At 46.0% G+C, this 22,883-nt stretch overlaps 1 protein-coding gene across 1 annotated transcript in view; it reads left to right on the top strand.

Moving 5' to 3' along the window:
- plxnd1 (plexin D1) overlaps positions 1–22,883 on the top strand; it is a 59,198-nt gene that overhangs the window by 19,131 nt on the left and 17,184 nt on the right. The window contains exons 8-20 of the mRNA XM_079274021.1: positions 1,372–1,471; positions 2,769–2,867; positions 4,661–4,750; positions 4,981–5,089; positions 6,173–6,330; positions 9,856–10,001; positions 14,029–14,134; positions 15,262–15,401; positions 16,092–16,271; positions 16,682–16,766; positions 17,843–18,112; positions 20,962–21,111; positions 22,716–22,830. Coding sequence (XP_079130147.1) covers positions 1,372–1,471; positions 2,769–2,867; positions 4,661–4,750; positions 4,981–5,089; positions 6,173–6,330; positions 9,856–10,001; positions 14,029–14,134; positions 15,262–15,401; positions 16,092–16,271; positions 16,682–16,766; positions 17,843–18,112; positions 20,962–21,111; positions 22,716–22,830 — 1,748 coding nt within the window. The remainder of the gene's footprint in view (positions 1–1,371; positions 1,472–2,768; positions 2,868–4,660; positions 4,751–4,980; positions 5,090–6,172; positions 6,331–9,855; positions 10,002–14,028; positions 14,135–15,261; positions 15,402–16,091; positions 16,272–16,681; positions 16,767–17,842; positions 18,113–20,961; positions 21,112–22,715; positions 22,831–22,883) is intronic.

Below are 22,883 nucleotides of genomic sequence, written 5' to 3'. Positions count from 1 at the left end.
AATCAGAACACACACATGTTTCGATTACGTCTCCACATCCCTTTACACCTACCCCCCCCCCCCCCCACTCCCCCATCCCAGTCTGGAGACGTCCTCAGGGTGCTGCTATCACTGGAGGCGCTATCATTCCTAGTGTGGGACATCTGTCTCCTCCCGGAGGCAATGCAGTGACACACACTCACTGTACAGCGGAGGTGTTCCGGTTTAGCTCGTTTATCACTCAGATGTTTGTAGTCCACGTACAAAAAGAACAACCTAAAGCCCCAAAACTCGAGTTTATACTCGCCTGCCCGAGGTGTGTGTGTCAGAAAATGACGTAATGGCGGCCTGTGAGTCGTGCGCGAAGGCTGCACGAGGAGTTGTCGGTCTGAAAAGTAGTTCACTGATAAGAGCACTATCAACACGTCGGAGGACGTGGCGGAACACATTGGCTGAAATGCAATCTGGGAACCCACTGGCTATCGTCTGGTGATGATTTCGCTTTTTATTGGTTTAAAATCAGCTTGTGAACTGGATACACGTGAAACAATCTGGCCGTACTCATCGTCCCTCAACTCCATCTCGCTGATCGGACTGTAGACAACGAGCGGCGCACAGAAAAGGACGTCCTGGCCCTGATATCCGCCGGCTACACATCTCTCCTTTAGAGATTGACATTGAGGTGGAGGCAGCTCAGGAAACACAAAGTAAGGCTGTAGCAGCGAACCCCCGCCCTCCGACCCCAAAGAAATAGTCTTGAATGGTGCAAGGGTGCGTGGCCTACTATTGCATGTCAGTTCAACTTTTTATTTGTAAGAAGAAGAATGTATTTTTTCTTCTTTTAAATGTTGATTTCGTCTTTTCATGGGATTTGTTGAAATCAGAATAAAATCTAGAATATTTTATAATTGAACCTGAAGAGGAACATCTGCAGCTTCTAAAGGGGGCATGAATTGAACCTTTTTATTGTTGAACAAATCGAGTTTACAAGCTGCTGATGGACCTACCCGCTAATATGTCCTCACTTAGCTGGTGTAGAACTCAAAACGGTCCTCGCAGTGATAGCATGACAGGAGGCAGCACTCACACACACTGAATGTTTACAGAGAAGTGCTTTTCTTTTTTCATCTCAGCAGCTTTGGTCCAGTTCGCCCTCCTGACTCGCTGTGTTGCAACTGTGGAATGAATGTGTCTGCTGCTGTGACGAATCATTACTTCCCTTTATTAGCGCTAAACTCTGATGCCTCAAACAGTTCAGCCTCTCAAAATGGGGCCACGTATGCAACTTTTGGAAAGGCTGTATTTACAGCATGGGAACAGGTCAGAGGGAGATACGGGGGACTGATCCTTGTTTCTCAACTCTTTCCATGTATGTGTGTCCATCTATGGCAGATGTGTGAGCTGCCTGAGCACCAGGTGGAAGTGCTACTGGGACCCCGACAACCACCTCTGTGTCTCCAGTAAAGACGAGTCAAAGCCCACCGTGCTGGAGGTGAGCGATCTCTCTTTAATCCACACAGACGCCTGCAGGGGTCTCATCATATGAACATCCCACTCGTCCAACATAACCCAGACTCAGCAGTCCAACAACTCCTCGTGTGCTGTAATGATCTGGGTCCAGACGGGTTGAGCAACAGCAACCATGTGGTAATTCAGTTTGAGGTTACAAGTGTCCCAACCACAGTCTGTTGAAATCCGCTGTAAAAGCTCAAGAGGTTCTGGTTTAACAGACTCCATACAGCAGTGAAGAGACATTTTAAAGCTCCTCTGAAGTTTGCTTTGATATCCCAGCATGTGGAAGAGTCGATTCATTGTGTCTCTATTTTTGTAGGGAATTATTACTAAATGCCTTGTAGAGATAAATCTATACTTACATGTCCAGCTTTGGTTCTACACATTGTATTCCCTCATGTTAAGTAGGTGACTGTACAAAGGGGTTATGCAGATGTGTGTTTGGCAACGCGAAGCCCCACGAGGGTGCAAACTACTCTGAAATGCAAGCGAATCAAATTGTTTTGGCACGAGCGAACGAAGAAAAGGCCATGAAACTGGGAAAATTATCCGAAACTACAGTAGCCTCACTGAAACCAATTGAAGCTCCCCGGTGTGTTCCTGACAACTTTTAAGATGAAGTCAGCCATCGTGTTATTCCCGTCCCCTTTGGGGTTTTTTTTGTTTATTGCCGAGCCAGATCTGCAGGGCCTCTGCGTGAGGAGGCGTCCTCCCATACTGGTCCCAGTTAGAGGGGTGAGGATGTGACTCACAGGCCTCTGGTCAGCTGCTGGTCAAGTGGTCTTGCTTCTAGTGTTTTACTGCAGTGACTGTTTAGTGTTCCGCTTTATATCACAAGACCCCTTGACAAAGAGACAGAGCTCCATTTGTTGAAACAAGTGAAGCGGTAAAGTAATCGCTGCATTTTTCTAAGCAAATGCAATAAATCCCGTTCCAGATTTACAAAAACAAACAAGCACAAGAGGCCTACGGCTTTCGGTTCGTAAAATATATATTTTTTTAAAGCATGAAAAAAAGCTCGATGAGGTCTTTGTAATGTGGCTCATGAAGAGATGAGGAGGTGGGCTTTCCTGTTCTGGGTCTGTTTTTCTAATCCCTCATCGTCTCTGTTTGAAGCTATTGTTGTTTCCCTCAGAGCGAGACTTTACCCTCTCATTTCCTCCTCCTTCCAGATAAACAGGACAGGTATTTTGGGTTTGCGGATGTGTGCAGGGGAGCCATTGTTTTCTTTAACTCCGATATGTCACTTCCTGCCCGAACATCCCATCCCTCCACAGAATGCCGTTTCCTGTCCCAGCCTGGTTGCCTCAGACGTTCCTCCGTCGCCGTCAGAAATGGCCCAGGACTTCACCTTGTCCCTCAGCAACATCCAGGAGGTACGCCAGACAACCTCCAGCTACGGAAGCAGGACTTGGCCTGTGTCCAATATGCATGTTGTGAAAATGATTGGAATAACACAGAAGCATACGGTGTGTTTGCCTCAAGCCGAGTTTAAACACAGATGGATATTTGTGCGCTTGCTGTTTTCGGTGAATGAGAAAACAGAGCTTGAGTGATCTGTTTGATGGAGATGAAGAATGAGCGAGTGTCTTTATGCTTATGCTGCTCTGGGCTCAGCTGTGTGGGCTCTCCACGCCTCTGGTGTCTGACTGTGACGAGCTGAGTTGTGTCCTCGTCAGCACAGTGTACAATATGCAGTCGGTCTGAGGCAGCACACGCGGCAGGAGCTTTATTTCACTCGTGTTCAATTTAAATTCGGCGAGTCCTTTTTTTATTTTTTAAACTCTCATTCTTACTCCATGCTGAGCGAGTCAGGCGCTGATCCTGCATCACTGATAAGGACACGAAACAGATTCCAGTGCTGACTAGTTGCCAGGCGCGGCCAGTCAGACGCCTCACCCGGGCCGGCCTTTCGAGCCCTCTCCCCGGTGTGTTGCCATGGTGACAGACACTGAGTCACATAGAAATCCACACACTCACACACGCACACACAGACACACACACTTCCTAAGGGCAGCCATGGATGTGACTGGATATTTATGTTACTACTATTTTATTATGATAGTATCTATAAATGCATGCTTGAAGAATGTCCTCGTCATCGTCATCAGACCCCTCTCGGATTCGTGGTGCGTTTTGGTTTGGCTCCCACACTTTGTTTTGGGGGGATGAACATAATATAAAGTGTTTAGACTTAACTGTGATAAAGAGTCAAAAAACATGTAGCCACGAGCTTGCAAGTATAGGACCAAATCCCCATATAAGTCATTTTAGTATCTTAATAACGCCTTTATGAAATAACCACATGGTAAGGCCTATTTTTGTATGGAATCAAATACTTGACAAATGATGAGTATTTTCTCATTTGATTAATTACTTTAGTGCAGAATGCACTCGTTTCAGGTGAAATTACAAAAAAAATATAGAAATATTTCCAGCTATGCACTGACTGTGTTTCCATGCATGCAGAGTAATCAGATTAAGAAACAGTTTGATCGGATTTTCAGAGAAGTTTGAGTAAATATGTGCTCGTTGTTATGAATTAAAGACAACGGTGTCCTGGTATACGTGTTCAGCGTTACACGGTTCCAGTAGTTTTAGTTCTCAGACTGAACATAAGTCCAGGAAACATTTCAGTGTGTTAACGTTTTCCAGAAGCCAAAAAACAACAACGAAAAAGCTTCTCTGGTGTCACAAAGTACAGAGAAATGGTCCTGGAGAGGGCGATAGCAAATAGACCAATTGAATCTCTTCCACTGTGAGTAATGACCTCTTACTGCTCTTACCTATCGGAGCGTATTCATGGTCTTACCTTCACACATCTCGGCTCAGAGAAACTCATTCAACTCGTGTTTTTATGAAGAATGAATTCATATTCATTACTCTGGCTCCCAGATGACTTGCAGAGATGTGGGAGTCCAGATGTTTACGAATATGAATTTATAATGGATTGCATCTTTCCCTGGCAGGGACAATTATTGCGAGGTTATTCCAGTTCCCCGGTTACACCGACTCAATTGTTGCCAGACACGTTTGCGAGAGCTTTTTCTTGTTGCGGAAGCTCTTTTTTGGGTTATCTCATTCTCAGAACAGCGTGATATCACAGTTTGCCCGCTAGTTATTGCTGAAATACTGCACGTTGTTTTAAATAAGTGCTTTTGCGCGACAGGGGGAGGACCTGGAGTGCGACTTCGGGACAGAGCAGCGATATGAGGCCACGTGGCTGAACAGCTCGACTGTCAAGTGCAGCGGAGTAACAGTAAGTACAGACAATAACGAGTCCATTTACCCAAGTCACAATGAAAATCAGTGAAGCTGAAGCTCAGTTACCGTGCATTTACGGGTTCATTGTGCTCATTATTGTTCGATTTAAGCCTTGTTTGTAACTTGTTTTTATTGCAATTATTATAAACCCTTGTTTGAAAGTGGACTAAGAAGCCATTGTTATCTGGAGGGAGTGAATGCATGTGTACCTTTCTGTCCGTGTAGCTGTCCACTAACCAGAGGAGCCAGGTTTACCACCTCAACCTGAGGAGGAGAGGACGCTTTAGTGGACAGCCGGAGGAAGTCTTTGTGGACAGCCCTCAGCCCATGAGAGGTGAGGCATTGTTGTGCAGACATGCAAATTAAAAACAACAGATGAGAAATACAGTTTCCATTAGCTACGCTTCAGCTCTTCGCTCGGCTCTCCTGTATTTCAGCGTAATTAGAAACCGGCAAAAACAAGGAAAATAATCTGACATGGCGTGCCATTGTTGCTCCCAGAATGCATCTCACCTGTGCACAAATGTTGTTTTTTTGTGATGAGGCTGGTGGATTTAATTAAACCTGGAAGAACCGCTTACAGGGACAAACAGAATTAGACTGGCTTTGGCTTGCAATAATAGTAGTTTGCGTATTACAACACATAATTTGCCAACTAGTAATTTACTACACTATCATATTCCGCAACCATCTAATTACATGTAATGATTGTAGAACACAAGGAGCCACAATTTAAGGTGTTGTCGATGCAATGCGTACAAGTGTCGGTATGTGTTGTTGCAAATGCAGTTTGAGCTCCATGACAACAGGGAGATGATGGAAAGTGGCTCTCATGTTGTTGAAACTTGGCATGTTATCCAGTGCAGCAGCTAAAAGCCGATCCGGGTCCCAGATGTGCTGTTCACAGTCCATGTGTCCAGCATGTGAACAGCCCCGGGCCGCAGCCAGACACTCTGCACTGTTAAGGACATGACGACAGCTTTGTAACATGCAGAATCATCAAATTTTAAAAACACATGCGGGCATACACACACACACACTGACACACACCTACACACACACACACACTGCAATATGAGCACAAATGCATGCACAGACGCACATGCAGTGATACAAATGGGATTTCTCACTGGGAGGCACATTGGAGCATGAACATAATCATCTGTTTCTCGCTGGCTTTGTTCTCTTCCACTCCTCTTTTTTTTCCTGTTTTGTTTTTATAGCCCTGCATATATCATCCTGCAAGTGCTTATGCTGTTATTCAACAAGCAGCCCATATGGTTCATATACAGTCAGCTGTAAAAGAATGTTAGGAGTCTACAGTAGAGTTAAGGCCTTAAGGCCACGGTTCAAGGATTCTGTATTAGTATAATAATTGCCTCCCTGTCTCGCCCCCCTACCTCCCTTCTCCTTCTAGTGGAGGTGTACAACTGTGGAGTGGGCAGCTCAGACTGCTCCCAGTGCTGGGGCCGCGAGGATCAGGGCCACCTCTGCGGCTGGTGTGAAAACATCTGCAGGCCGAGGGATGACTGTCAGCCGATCGTGGATCAATGCCCGCCTCCTGAGATCCACAAGGTGAGCTCGCAGGTTAAACACCAACGCGGGCTACAGACGCTTGCATCAATCCTCCCCAACAGCCCCGCCTCCTCTACCGTGGCCCCCAGGCTCTGTTTTCCACCCATAAAATGGTGAATCATGGGGTCGCTCACACGGTGACCCCCTCCGTGCCCTGTCGGTCCAGCATCAGCTGCTGAGGGAGTGTTTGAATCGAGTCTCATTAAAGCGGTTCGCTCGGTAATAACACTAACACTTACTCAGCCACTGCCCTCGGGGGACGCGGCGGAGTCAATCTGCAATCACTCAGAGGGGCATGGGAACACCTTCAGCCCTGTGAAACTACAGTATGAGTGTAAACTGTGTGGATCGGGTCATGAGAGTCATATGTGCGGAGCTTTTTGCGTAGAAAACCACAAAAGAAAGCAAATAAGAACCAGGATGGGTTTTGGGATTTGTTGACCACAATAAGAGCAAAACCCACACTGACCACAAGGAGTGTTCCTCTCACACAGCGTCTGAGTGCGGCCTCGTCGAAATGTTCATCCCCATTAGCGGCAGGACCGATTCTGTAAACCGTTTATGGAGCTCATTTGCATGATGGTCGTCATTTGTTTTGTCCCCAGCTGTAATGGGGGGGTGTTTGGAGCCGTCCTGCGAGCCTTTTTCTGCCACAACCAGAACCCTTATATCAGCACAGCAACCGCAGGCGGTCATGGGAAGCACGGCTCACATGATACTCAGTCGGCTTGAACTTCCTGTAGATAAAAACCTGGTCGGCCCAGGAGAATAAGCAGGCAAAACAAAGCAGACACACACACACACACACACACACACTCTCTCTTTCTCACACACACAAATATACTGCACACAAATAGGCCACATTGAAGCATTCACGATTATCTCTCGTTCTTTGTAGTTGTCAGCATACTGTGACTAACAGGAGGCTCTGTGAGAGTCCAACTTATGTGGACTACGTGACTGAAGTTAGCCGGGCTGAGCTGGCGTATGCGTGGGTAGACCATTGTTGCATTTCTCTCTCTTTCTCACACTCACTCACACACACTCACACACACACGCACGCTCACACACACACACACACACACACAATGGCTGTCTCAGGAGAGAGGATACTGGGGGCTGTGGTTTTGTGGGGTGTGTGATGCAACGCTTTTGACAGCCATGTTTTCCCAGAGAATCCACAGGGGTTTGAGCCCCGAGTACTCCGGCTTAAGGAGGATAAGATCAGACTCTCCCTAAACATTCACACACATATATATATATATATATATATATATATATATACATACCGCAGCAGCTCTTTGTCATATAGACCTTGTGACTGCGCGTACAGCGAACGTAATGCAATGTGTTTTTCTTGCTCTGCTTTGTCACCTGCAATTTTCTATCGCAAACACCAAAATATAAGTAATATGGAGGATTTCATTTTTCCTTAAACTTTGCCACATACCACCTAATTGTGAAAAATGCGCTCTATTCAGCCCGGTGACGTAAGACAATAGAGACATTTATCATCTCTGCAGGCCCTTTATTCTCTTGTTATGTGTGGGCTGGTCCACTTTAAACCCTCCAAAAAAAATTGATGAGAGGGACCAAAACAGGAACTACCAAACACAGTTCATCCCCGACATGAAAAGAATCAGAGAACAGACGGATCTGGGTGGGACATAAACTGTTTTGGAGAGAGGATGGAGAAGGGTAGAGTATATCGTGAGGGGCCTTTTCCTGTTTTTGTCCTCGCGTCCTCTTTGATTATCGTGATGTAGAGGAGCTGGAGTGAGGAAGATGAAAGCTCTGACTTCAAAGAATATAACAAAAAGAAAAACATATGGATTTTATCAGTTAGGGCGTTAAACTGGAACAGGTTGGCCGTATCTGCTCGTACAATACATTTAGAATATTTTTGAATTGAAGGGTGTGGAATACAACATTCCTTGTTGGGTGTTTTTTTTTCTTCTTCTTCTTTGCAGCGACACATTCACACCCTGTGGTCTCCCTGGAGGCCTGGCAGAGTTTGCGCTGTAAATCAAGACTTGTAAGAGGTGTAAATGAACAGCATGCCTGCTGATGTTGCTGTCGATGCTCAACGGCACCGCAGAGACACATTAGGTGCCATAAGACTCGTGGTGATGATGATAAGTAACTCTGCTTACTGCGGCGCTCTGGGTGCTTTTAGTTTGTCTGCCGCGCTTCAGCGTGTGCGCATATGTGCTCACACGTACATTCATGGTGTGTTTGTGCGTTAACATCTGTATGAAGGAATGTGTTTTTGTCAAAGGAAGTTCATATATATGTATATAAGTCAGGACAGGGAGCACTTCATATCCAAAAGCTAAATATAACCACAAAAACAGTTACTGCGGTGTAGATCCCACAGAGATACTGGCTTAGCTTGTTTTTACACTTGCTGTTTTAATATTAAGACAAACACACTCCTTCTTTACTTAACTGCCTCCTTCTGTTAGCTGGGAAATATAAGGTTTATTTATCTGCGCTGTCACTCTTGCGGGCTTCAAATCATCTGTATGCAGCGGCAAGCCTTGTCCCCTCACCTAGACCAAACAGAAGAGCTGTTTTCAGTCTGAGGCTCAGTTTCTGATAGAGCCGGAGCCAATAACACAGTGCTAATAACACAGAGGGGTCACACTGACCTCGGCTCGGGGGGGGGGGGGGGGGGGTTAGTCGGAAATGCATGCTCCAGCTGGGCTTGCTGCGCTACAGTGGCAAAATGAGTTGATTGGGCGTTGGGAGACGCTGTCTCTTGAAGCTGCGTCTCCGAGGTGATTGGAGAGGTGACTGTCCCTGCTCTTCTTTTCCTTTTCCACGGCATCTCGAGAGTAAAGTTAAAAGAGCAAAAGGCACGGGACGAAATGATGCGTGAGAGAGCATGCCTCTGAACAATGGCAGAAGAAATGGGACTGAGGAATTTGACAGAGCAGACACGGCACAACAGATGAAAGGGAATAGCACTGTGCATTAATTCCCCCTCCGTCGAGGCTTTGCTCTCTCTCTCACCACCACCATCAGCATCCACTCTCCTCTCGACACTCAGTTTCCTAAATTGCCTCCCCACTCATCCACCTTTCTGCTGTGCTCTCCACCTCGCCTCTCCAGCCCTTTCTCTCTCGCTCTGCCCGTCTCTTGTGGGATGTGAAGGGGGCTCTTAGGCGGCTCTTTATTTGCATGTGCTGTAGAGGCTTAGAGGCTGAAGAGTCTCAGACGGGCACAGTTAAGAGTCTTCTTTGTTTGTGTGTGTGTCGGTGTGTGTGTACTTAAACCGTGTGTCTATTCTCTTAGATCTGTCTTTAGCAGAATAGCACTTGTCCTTATCTCTCCGTGTGCCACCCTTCATGTCCAAAGCATCTGCATTCTCTTAATTCTCTGTCACGTTCATTATCACCCGTCATTAGTGGAACATTTTTAGGGAGGTAATCTACTTATGAGCTCTAATTTATTGTGCATATGACAGGCTTTTCACAGGATTTTCTTCCCCCCGTACATTTTATTCACTTTGTGTTTTGTCAGATCTCCCCCCTGAGGGGTCCGGTGGAAGGAGGCACCCTGCTGACATTACAAGGCAGGAACCTGGGCAGGAGGTATGGAGCTGTAAAGGTCTCTATTGGAGATGTGGCGTGCACTCTCCTGCCTGAGCTCTACACTGTCTCTCTCCAGTAAGTGCTCTATTATATGGCTGTATTATGATTCACAAATGTGCATGTATAAGCTGCTTTCAACTGTTCTTTAAGCGTTTGCTCAAGCTTATCAAGAGGGCTTCCTCACAGGGCTTCGCTTTCTGCCCCCACCGCCGCTAAGGAACGGCATCCGACATAACACCGATGCCAAATCACAACATCAGATTTCTATTATTCGAGGGTTAGCGATAGATAATGGTGGCGACTCCTACCTGGAACAGCCGAGAGAAGAAGAAGACAAGATGGACGAAATCAGAGCATGTCCTCTACATTAACATCATTTCTTTGTAATACGCTGATAAAATAAGCAGCTGTGCTGCAATTAGGACTGGTGAGATGATAGCTAACAATTATAACAATTACCCATTGTCATCGTATCCTGACATGCTGTCAGGCGGATAAGTGACCCGGTGGACGGCAGAGATGGAGATCAAGCGATGGAAATATTTGTCACAGTTGGTAAACCTCAAGGGAATCCTGACTTGGACTGTACGTGTCAACCCTGAACACTGTGTGAAACCTGAAGCTCAGACCAGTGCAGTGAGAGCTCTACCTGATTTACATTACATTCAATTGACAGACCGGACGGCCTTATCTGCTCAGAAAAGCATGAAATAAATGTTAAAAAAGTCTGGGAACCACTGTGAAATCTTGAATACCTGTAATACCGCTGTTACACACACCACCCGTTTTAAACATCAAAGTCTTGTTTACCGGTCTGGGGGGGGACTACTGCTTATATGAAGCCTTTTGTGGCTCCAGAGGGAGATAGGAAGTAGTGAGCTTACCAGAGCTCTGGTCGCTCCTCAGCTCTGCTTTGGGCGAACAGCTCGAGGCAACATTAGCCGCTGCAGTTAACTCGTGCGGACGCAAAAAAAAAAATCATATCCAGTTTTGTAGTTGAAAAGCTCTCATTTAAAGAAAAGTCCCGGTTGAACCACATTTTCATGAGTTATTCAACTTCCTCCCACAGATGACCATCACAGATCATTACTCCTACACATCCACCACTCTTGAAAATAGAACATCAACCTTCACTGCATGGTTTAGTATTCGTGTGTTCACGAGGGCTAATTTTCACGAATACCATTATGCATCGGCGTCCCTCCGTAGCTCAGGGACCATCACACTGTCACCATGGAGACAGCAGGACCTCGCTTTGACACCGGCGCACCAGAACTCTACAGTTACATCCAAACGTCCATTCAGTATCTGTAATGTTCCGTGAATGGAACTGTTTATCTGGTCTCGCTCCGCTGGAGCCAATCATTGTATTAAGACCGGTTGGAGGGTGACCCGCGGGTCTTACCTGTCACTCCAGCTGCCTGACACATTCCCCACGAAACCGCACATTTCCTGAAAACAGCGAATCGCATTTCACTCCAGGGGCGTTCTCGTCTCGTGTCGTCATTTTCCTCCGCGGCTCCTGCGGCTGCTTGTTATGACAGCAGAGCATATCCTCGTTGCTGGAAGTGGCACTGACAAATCATAACACGTCAGTGCATCTGACAATGTCAGCACATTTGCACGCACACACACGTACGTCTTTATTTTTTATCCTTGTAGGGACCTCCCTTTTATCTAATGATATGATCCTATCTCATCCCCTTAACATAAAGGCTTTACATTTAATCTGATGTTGTTATAAACCCTATTTAAAATAAAAACGTCAACCTATTCACACCACATCCCTAAATCCGCTTGAAGATGTGAGGACTGTATAAAATGATAAAGTGTTTTACAAAAATATCCCCATTCAGACGTTCTGAAAGTCTAACTCTTGCAGAAATGCCATATACTCACTGGCACACGGCACGTGTGACCTCATTTACCGGGGCTGTTGAGACAGGTGCCTGCTCGTGTGCTGGGAGGTGAAAGTTCACAGCTGTGTGCCACAAGGAAAATGTGCCGCGCAGGAGAGCCTCGCGTCGGTGTCAACATTTGAATTGATGGCACAGTCAGTCGAGGCACACCTCGTTTACCGGAGCACTTCTCTCGATTCTTGACTCGGGCCCTCCGTGCTGCCCTCGCTATCGTTTTCATATGAGCCTCGAGTGGCCCTCGCGCCCTTTTCTTTTTTAGCTGCACCTCACACCCGAACACTCACAGGCATGATTGTTGGTGATCCTCGTCATCCACTCGAGGGAAATGATCGGAGACGTCTCCAAAATATCGGCCTCTGAAAACCATAATATCGCCGCAGTGGGGCGGCGCTGGAATGTGGAGCAGGGGTCATCTGGGCTCTGTCTGCTCGGGGAGTGTGCACGTCCTTTGACTGGGATCACACTGCATCAACATCACACACGCACGCACACGCACACACACACACACAACAGGACATCTGCAAATGCCTTAAAGAGCAAGGAATTCAGTTCAGGCCTCTGAATGTAGCATAAGTCTTAAATGTAATTTGCAAGTATTTTTGTATGTTTTTGTGTCTGATTAGGAGACGTTAGAAAATATATAAATCGGGAAAGTGATTTTCAGGAGAATTGTTGATCTGCCCTACATCTGCAGGGAAGTACTGACTCCAAGGCCGTAGCGTCCCTACTGGGTTTCCGTCGTACTTTAATACTTTGGCCGATTGTAAAACAGCGTTCTATGTGGAATTCAAAATGTCTGACAAAGTCTTGAATTTAACAACCCTGACAAACCCAGTGCATACTGTTTAAATGCTACAGGCCGCATTCATCACAGCTGCTGTGCTCCACAAGTGCGCTGGTTTTATGTACGTCTTTTTAATAATCCTCAGCATTATCGTTCAGTAGCAGATATCATATGATGTCATGTTAAGAGTTCAGCCTGAATCCAGTTCGGCCTGGAGCGCTCCGACATGTTCCGGCTGATTCAGGCTCTCTCCTTTCCCTCAGGCTTGACTCTGTGAACAGTCATGCTTCATGTTATCTGGCCTTTCTTATTGTTCTCCCCTCCTTAAATCAGAGCATGTGAAATGATGCGTTCTCTTCAAACAGGTGCGCTTGTAACCCTCACGACTCGTAACTGACAGGAGAGTAATTCTAGCGTAATGACGTTCTTTACCTGATGCTCCTTTAATTAATGAGCACAAATGTAGACATCGCTATCGACAGATGGCTGCTACTGCAGGTTATTATAGATTTTTTTTTTTTAACCGCTATTCAGGCTGATGGAGAAAATCCATGTTTTAATTGGGCTCATTAAATGCCACAGTGGTTTGGGTTTTGGGTTTCAAACACAGCATTTGTTTCAGCCTGACATTTAAAAACACGCTCGGTGGCAGCTTTCTGAGCCAGCCCTGGTCTCAGACCCGACAGCCCGACCCCAGCCGAGCCCCAATCTGTCCAGCCGAGCCTCGTCTCGTCCTGCCAGGTCCTCCTACGTAAAACACAACTCCTCCGCTTATGTAAAATTCCCCGCAATTCCTCTGTCAATCACCCGATCACTCGCTGAGAATTTGCAGCCACTGTAGCACGAGGCACCTGACGAAATAAACCGACGGGGTGTCAAGCTGGAAGAGGATCACGTGAGGTGGTAAAGGTCGTGTGTCCCATTGAGGCCCCAGAACAGTAGATCTGTGCCTCGGTATACCACCGTGTCATTAATACAAGACGTCCCTGTAGAGCGTGCACTGATGACACAAAGGTTTAATCACAGCCAGAAGCCTCAGCTGCCCCTTAATCTCCACTGTGGTTGAACACATCTGGTCTGAGGAGCGTTGAACCTCACATCTTCTAATATACGATATCGCGAGGCTTTATTGGATTCCATATGTAAATGAGGTCTGATGAATTAGTTCATAACCACAATTCTCCAAAATTAATTATGTGCCTTTGTTTCGCTGTCAAGATCAAGATCTCTTTCTTCGTCTTCATATTCGTTCCCCTCGCTTGCAATTTGAGTCTTTTTCTTAAATCAGTTTATCAGATAAAAATGATAAGGTGTTCTTTTGAGTGTTCATATCCAATATCATCCGTTTTTTTATTATCAACTGATTATAATGTTTTGACACTCTTTTTAAATCCCCCAGGCTGGTGTGTGTCACTGGACGCTCTGCACACGAGAGGACAGATATCGTCCAAGTGGACGTGGATCAGAGCGGGATGGGGACGTCAAGGGAGAGCTTCTCATACTTAGTGAGTATATCCTCCACGTGTTTACTCTCCTGCTGATCTTTTGCTCTCTGTTCTGTCCGCCTCTCCCTCCGCATTATTCTTCTTCTGCGCTCTCTTGGTCCTTGTTCCCCGCTGGGAGAGCCTTCTCCATTGGATTTGGAGTATTCAGTCAGTGGAAATACCCACGTAAACCCTTTGTTTCTTTTTGTTTACAGACAAAGAGTTTTTTAATAATTCAGTGCTGGAACGGTCTATCATTTCAGCAGCTTCTAAGAGCAGCTCTGCCTGCAAGTGATCCCACAGAGAAATGACCACGATCCTGTTGATACAAGAGGATGAAGAAAAATCCAGAACAACAAAGAATTACGCCGTGCTGTTGTTGGAACTCCTCCCGGGTTCTGGTTATCCCTTTCCGAGAGACGCTCGGTGTGAGAGGGGTTAATAACCGATGGGTGTTAAAGGGGAAGATGTGGGTGAAAATGGAAAACAGTTTTGGAGACAGGATATGTGCCTCTGCTGCATCTCCTTCCTCGAGCCTTTAGACGGAAACATCTGCCTCCTTGTACCAGCTCCGACACACAAACACACAATAGGTCTCCTGCAGCCGTGCACACTGAGGAAGTGAGTCCTGTCAGTGAGGATAAGAGGTTTCCCTGGAGGCGAGGTTCACGGCGGGTATAGAAAGTTCGGAAAGAGGCGGGGAATGCTGATGCTGCTAGCTGCAGAGCTGGATTCATCTTCGCCCCCAGGAACATTTGTGTGTGTGTGTGCATGTCTTTGCATGTGCACATGTGACTGTGTGTGCATGCAGTTTCTCATGTGTGTGCATGAACATTATTGCCTCTTAGTATCGCTGTCCTGCAAGCTCGAGCCCAAAGGCCTGTTGGCTTCGGCAGCACGTTAACATATTGCAGCGTGGGCTGTCTTCACAGTTTCCTTCACTAATTTACTGTTGTAGTCAGCAGCTGTCTCAGCCAATCTCTAAAGACAAGATATTTCAATCTTAAAAGGGCGAGAAACGATTTCATTCGGGTGTCAAGAAAAGCGTCATAGAGCACGAAACACAGTTTGAGTAAGCCCGTCTTTTCCAGTGACAGAAGCTGTCAGATGTCGAGTGATCAATCTGACGTGTCGTCGTCTTTGCTCAGGTCCCAAAGCTGCTGTCACTGGAGCCGAGGAAGGGCTCTCGCGCCGGAGGAACCATAGTCATCGTCAGCGGGGAACACCTGGACATTGGCTCTCAGGTCAGAGTCAAAGTCAACAACACGCTGGAGTGTGCCATCACAGAGTGAGTACCGGTACTGCTTATTGTAGAGCGCTTGTAGTCCTCCGCACTGGCGACGGCCGTGGTCGGAGGTTTGATGTTTTAGGCTTGTCCGAGTTCTCTTGAACTCAACATCTTCAGCAGATTTTCTTCAAATTTGGCTCAAACGTTCACTTGGACTCAAAGATGAACTGATTCGGATTTTGACCTCACAAAACACGTTTCCGGCCGCAACTCAAGAATTCATATGCTGACTGTGATGATGTCACACAAATGTCTAATAGGATGAAACAATGAAGTGATGACATTTTGGACAGACGTGGATGTAAATGCCAACACGACTTAGGTTAGCAGAGGTGTTCAACCACGAGGCGATACTTACTTGATGTCCAGGTCAAGTCTGTCAGAGTCTCTGAATACTGACACGGGATTGTGTCATTTAATAGTGCTGTCAATGCATAGAACTGATGATCAAGGCCACGCAAGACCTGCATGAAGCTGTCTTCTGTTTGGAGCGGAGGCCTTTTACCGGGTCAACATTTGAGAAGTGAAAGTGTTTTGTTTTCAAATCTCAACGAAGAACCATCTCACCTTTGTTATGAACAAATCAAGTCTCAAGTCCTTTGTTTGTTTTTTACAGAAGTCCAACTCAAAACCAAAACCAAGCATTTTTTGATGTTGTGCAGTCATCATGTTTACTTCTGTTTTTTTTAGGAAAACGGATGAAACCATTGAGTGCACCATGCCTCCAGCCTTGCAGGCGCTCACTGACTCAGTGGCAGTGTGTGTGGAGTTTGAAAACCTTCCCTGTCAAAGTGCAGAGCTTAGCGCCACCTACACCTACGAGAAGAACCCCACCATCAGCTTCATCCACCCCAAGAAGAGCTACCTCAGGTGGGTAGACTGCTTTACATGTCACGAGGATATTAAAGCCCAGACTTCAACATCTGGAGCTGGAGGGCTTTGTGATTCCCCTCCTAGAGTCACTGACACAAGTCATCACTGTAATGTCATCCTGATGTGCAGCACTTTCTCCCTTTTGTGTTCTAAATAGCACAGCGTGCGTTTGACAGCATAGCGGCATGTCTTTGATGACGTGTGTGCGGATTTGCACTGCAGTCGAACTGCTTTGCATGATTGTCTGGTCCCCTGTTTCTCTCTTGTTTTGTTGCAGTGTCCCAAAAGTATTTGCACACCAGTATGAATTTGACACCTTTTTTTGTTTCATGGCTGAGATGTGACTCTCTGTCTGTGTGTGTGTGTGTGTGTGTATGTATGTGTGTGTGCATGTGTGTGTGTTGCAGTGGTGGCAGGACCATCACAGTGACAGGCCAGGGTTTTGATCTGGTGCAGAGCGTCACCATGGAGGTGCTGGAAATTGGGGAAAAAGTGAGTAATCCGCTGAATTGTTTCCTTTTTTTATTTGATGAAACTCTGTGGGAACTCATAATTAAGAAGAACAAAAGGTAAAACTGTGTTTTTAATGTGTCATGAAGTATCACACTTCTAACAAATCTAAACTCACAAGACTAGTTTCACATTTTAATAAAAATCTTTTCGTATAACTCTCAAGAAAGCAAATTTACGCGGATTCACCCATAATGTCATATTTCTTTAAGAGAGATGTACAAATCCACAGTTTAAGGTGAATTCTGTAGCAGGTTTATCGGGTCCTTAACCATCTTGATAGGTGAATGGATAAGGCATGACATGCGTGCACAAACAATGAAAGAAGTGAGAATATTAATATAAATAGTATCATCATTCAGGAGACTTGTACTACATTGTCAAGTACTAACAAGACATGCAACACAGAGGCTCGCAAATTCAACACACACAAAGCAAATCAATTGAGGGTAACTGTGTTAAATAGAAACATGGACTAAAGATGCTGCATTGTTCGACACTAAAAAAACATCCATGTCAGAGGCACAAAACATAAAAGCATGCAGAGTATGTGAAATATATAAATCAGTCAGACACAGCCAAACAACAATACAATGCATGCATGCAGGTAGATGAGGGTCGACTGGCAATTTCAAGACAGACAGACAGGTGACAACAGACGACAACAGGAAGTTCAGCACGGACAGATTGAGGACAGTAAGGTGCAGTTACATGCTAGTGCTGACAGAGATGGGTACTGACGAACCATTTCTTTAATTGAGCTTTAAATTATGTTTGTAGTTCTCTCATGGTCACTGGGATGGAGTTTCATTCTAGTGCAGCTTGTACAGAAAATGCAGACTTTTCTTTGTCACCTGTCAAGTTAGCATCGGGCTAAACCAGAAGTTCTCCGGCTCTGCCTGTCGGAAGCCTCTGGTGCGCATTTATTTACAAAGTGCTTGTGACATCATTCAAATTTGGTTTGGTGGTTTAAAAACACATTTTTCTGTGGTGTGACAAATTCCGGAAACATTTATTTTTGCTTCACCCAGACTTTGTCTTCTCTGGTTCTTCTCCAGCGCTGCACAGTGGTCTCCTCCTTCACGATCACCTGCCCATCCCCGGCGTCCAGCCAGTCCCAGCAGACCTCAGTGCAGTTTATATTAAATGGAATCCTCTACACTGGAGACAGACCCTTCGCCTTTGATGGCGAGGCGGAGGAAGAGGAGGGGGAGCCACATAAAGGTCACTTCTTGTTGGAGTACGTGGAGGACCCTCAGTTCTTCACTGCCAGCAAGGAGAAGCTGATTAAGCACCACCCGGGAGAGCCACTGACACTCGTCATCAACGTGAGTGACACTGCTTAGACAGGAAGTTCAGATTAGTGCTTCACTGTTACGTCACCTTCTATTAGAAAATGTACGTTTTCGAGTCAATGGTGTCCGCCTCTCATTGGATGGGATGTTGTTTTATTGATTACATACGCCGCACGATATACTGTGTGGTTCAATACGACAGTGCAGCAATTGGTTGCAATAGCACTCGGGTTGTATCATAAATGAAATATGAATTCAATGTTCATGTCAAATCTTAATCCTTTTAATTGACTGAACTATTTAGGAAAGATAAGGTAATCATTTATTAGTCCCACCGCGGGGAAATTTGCAGTTTTACAGCAGCAAAGAGGATGGTGCAACAACAGCAAGTACAATAAACATGAACAATTTTAAGTAACAATATTTGTTTATCATCCGAGTGAATAATCGTTACAATTTTTGATGATGGCACTGCTTAAAAAAAATCAAGGGATCAACAAAGATATTACAAATTATCTTCTGGGGACCAGGAGTGCCTGCACAATGTTTGAACAAATATCCAATAATATTTCAACAATATTTCCCACCAACTGACAATGCCATCCACAGAGCCACGCTGCTAACACGGCTAGTAATCTGACGAAAACACTGATTAGCCGACCTTAAGATGCTATCAGCAGAAAACACTGACTATTGACAACCTCAAAAACGTATTAATATTCAACATAGAACAACTGGTGTATTCTCTACAGGTTTGCTGCAAACTGACTGTGAGCAGCATGCAAGGCTGAGCGTTCCTTTATTCATATTCACATAAACCAGAGGCACATAGAGCACATCAAAGGCCCCCTCCGCCGAGACGTGTTGATTTCAGTTGGGGGGCCTGAGGAGTGGGGAGGTAGAGGGAGGTGGGGGGGGGGGGGGGGGGCAGCTTAGTGGGAGGTCCCGTGTTCCCGTGGTCTGGCTGATCCGAGCACCTGTCTGCATGGATTCATCTCCCGAAAAGGGCTGCTGGCTGTGACACCGTACGACATTCACATGCTAACAGCACGGGGGGGGGGGGGGGGGGGGGTCTGAACACGACGCAGCTTCCTCTTCATGTGTTTGTGAGTGTCGGAATGAGGCCCCTGCAGGAATCGCTGCCTCAGCCGGTCTACATGGGCGACTCGTCTGTTGTTTCCTGTTTTTTTTTTTTTTTTTTTTTTAAAGGAAGGTGAATTCCTCTTGTGGTGGACCTTAAGGGGGGGAGAGAAGAGAATGTTTGTTTAATAGGGCGCTTGTTAGTCGGCCAGATCCTATATGAAGGACCTGAGCAGGAATGTGGGTGGATTTTATTTGCTTTCATTCTGTTTTGGCCTTTAAAATCCATTGTTTTTGGCCCAGTGAGTTTAAGTGGGAAAATCTTGCATTGTATGTATTGTATACAGTTTGTTTTACAACATGCTCAAACATATTTTGTACGATAGTTTAATGCACAGTGTGTGTGTGTGTGTGTGTGTGTGTGTGTGTGTGTGTGTGTGTGTGTGTGTGTGTGTGTGTGTGTGTGTGTTTTGTCTGTGTTCGGAAGCATTTGTTGACAGACCCAGGGGGTGGCATCCTGCAGTAGGGACAGGACAGGGCCCTAAGGGTGTAATCAAAGCAAGGAAGCACACTGGGGATAAACACGCACACTTCCTCACTTGTCATTCCAATGTTAAAGGGAAATTGCAGTTCCATACAAATAGGGTCTTTCTTATTTCTTGGCATCATTCCTATATATATGTACATATATATATATATATATATATATATATATATATCTATAGTAACACGGTGACATCCCCCAAAAAGCAGTTTGACAGGCTTAAGTCATTTAGAAGAGAAAACAGGTGAATGGCAAAATTATTGTCCAATTTGTCTGTTGAAAACATTTGACAGACTGACTTCCTGGTGTGGTTTTACCTCCAAATAAGGTGCTATGTAGCGATACTGGTGGCTTGTTTACAATCTGTCTGATCATCTGTCCACTCATGTGTCGATACAATGATAATTAACCCTTTAAAAATAAGAAGTTGCAACCTGTACTTTTCTTCCAAGACCAATACGAGTGTCCTTTTGAAATAAACATTGAGTCAACAAACTGTGTGATCAAGGAGCATTGTGTTCTGTAAGTTCAATACAGAGACTTGTTAAGTAGGAATCCATAGAGCCTTGCTGCTATTGACCTCAAAGGGCTATTCCATTGATTTTGGATTGCACTTAGCAAAAGCTCCAAAAACACCGGATCCTACATTTCCCATGATGCAACTAAATGGCATCTTTCTTCAAACCCTCCCCGCCTGGTATATGTCTTTCAAACGTCATGCCACACAGGCTTTCTCTTATAAATCAGTCGTCTTGACTTTTAAGTGTAAAATCAGAGGAGTCGCCCTTTTCATTTAACCCGTGAGTGGGCAGAGCATCGGGCCTGGAGAGTTGGAGCAGTTTATTCCAACAGGCTCCTGTAAAGGCCCTGAGAATGTTATTTTGGGCAGAGGCAGGGATGACTGTCAGCGGGTTTGTTTGTAGAAACTTCCCTGGCCATGTGAGAGAGTCAGCGGGAATGTTTGCTGCTTTAAGCTGAACTCCAGCCCAAACTGGAGGATTGTTCAGTTGGCTTTCTCTGTGTGTCAGCTGCAATGACAGGCCTGCCGCAGCTCGGTTTCTCTGTGTGTGTGTGTGTGTGTGTGTGTGTGTGGGGGGGGGGGGGGGGGGTGTGTGTGTGTAAGAGAATGCATATGTGTCTGCATGTTGCTGGTTGAAGCTGCTGCGAATGAATGTTATCTGTGCGTCTTCAAACCAGGCCCCTCGAGTCTCCCACATCTGACCGGCTGACGGCTGTTTTTGTTGGTTTTCTGGCGCAGAAAGGGCCGAACGTTCTGGAGCTGGAGCCGGAAGAATACTCTGTGATGATTGGCCCCTATCCCTGTAACATCAGCTTCCACAACGACCAGCTGTTTCACTGCACCATCAACGGACTGCTGAGCTCCAGCGAGAGTGAGCTGCCTGTCTCCGTAAGTATGCAAACATGTACGACACCACAGTAGAACACAAATACGACCTTGTGTTAGCCGCATAGACGCTGATTATTTAAGGATATCGCCCATCTGTCACGCAGTACTCGTAAGCCAAACATCTAGTCGGACTCCAGACCATCTGTGATGTTCATTGAGACGGATTTGATCCGATCAGGTCCACGCACTGTCAGATGTGTGCGTTTGTGTGTGTGTGTGTGTGTCTCGGCATTATGAATGGTTTATAGTCTCTCAGCATGCCACCGTGAATCAGCAGTCCGTGAGGGTGGTGAGCCGTCAGTCTGCGCCGCAGTAGCTAAATGTTTACCACTTCCCCTTCATCTCTTTAATCCCTTATCAGGCCGTCTGTCATCGCCGACTCATTCACCGGTCACACACTATCTGCTCACAGTCTTCTGACTCAGCGACGATCTCGCTCCTCGCTTGTGTTTTTGTTTCGCCTCCCTCCATCGCAATTAAAGGTCTTAATCAAGACGTGGTCGAGCACTGCGCATCCTGATGAAACCACTCTCCTTCCTCTACCCACGTTCCCCATCTGTTGTTGTCCATGCTGAGAGGGCTTTATGAAGGGGGGGGGGGGGTGTTCATCTATATTTAAATAAGCGCCAGACTGTGAGTGGTTTGCCTAAATAGCTCAGAAACATATGTTACTCTGTCTCTTTCTGGAGTTGTTTCCCCACTTTGACACAGAAATAGAAGGAGAGCTCTTTCTCGGTCTCTCTCCTCGTCTACCTGTGGCTCGCTGTCGTCCCCACCCAACGCCGTCTGCCTCTCAGGATGTCTGAGAATAAACACAGGCAATTAGCAAAGACATAAAGGGAGGGCAAGGGTCAAATGAGAAGCCATAACACGAACGGGTGGGCTGCCTGCACACGAGCAGTGAGGATGATTGGTGTGCGGATTCGACAGGGGAATAAACAGACATTTTCCTTAGTGTCGGCAAGGAAATTTGGTCTGAGGATTGGAGGCTTTTTATCTGAGGCTTTTTTTATGAAGTATGTTCGGATTGGGGAAGAAGCGGGAAGGATGTGAGGAGGGACCACAGAGGACTGCTGACTAATCAGGAGGCAGAAGTGAAAGTCCTATTCTTGTCACATCTGGGTTGCTCTGAACCGGGTGACTCCTATGCAGCTCGTTGCGGCGAGAGGCCATTTTTCAAAACCTGCAGGGTGTCATTTATTTCTGTGTCTGCACCTGTGAAAATGATGCATCTGTGCATATGTGCTTGTGCACAGGTGCCTGTGTTCCCACTAAGAGCTGCACATGTAATTTATACTCCAATACAAAGAACATACTGAATGCAGCTCTGCTCATTTCTTCTCTGTGTCTTTCTTGTCTTCTGAGAATTCAATTTGCTTTTTCAGCTGATAATTATGAGGTAGAGTATTGCCTTAGCTTAGAAGATTTACAATCATGTAATGCTACGTTTATTGAGAAGCAAATACCACGAAGACAACCGAGGTATTTAACAGTAGCAGATCTACTTTAGCATGTAACGGTCGTGGTGAGAACCGCAGCAGAAAAAGCAACAAAACAAAGAAGCGCAGTCCATCTTCACGTGTTGCCCCTCTTTCTCTGTCCAGGTGCAAGTGGGGAACTTCCGTCACACCATCGCCAAAGTGCAGCTCGGCAGCAGCGAGCTGGCCATCGTGGTGTCCATCGTGGTGTGCTGCGTGCTGCTGCTGCTGTGCACTGTGGGTAGGTTGTGTACGCATGCTCGCCAGGCAGTCCGTGGATGTGTGCCTGCTGTA

The sequence above is a fragment of the Melanostigma gelatinosum genome, assembly GCF_949748355.1.
Source record: "Melanostigma gelatinosum genome assembly, chromosome: 8".
NCBI classification, from domain to species: Eukaryota; Metazoa; Chordata; class Actinopteri; order Perciformes; family Zoarcidae; genus Melanostigma; species Melanostigma gelatinosum.
The sequence above is the reverse complement of the archived record's forward strand: the minus strand, read 5'-3'. Positions and strand labels throughout refer to the sequence as shown.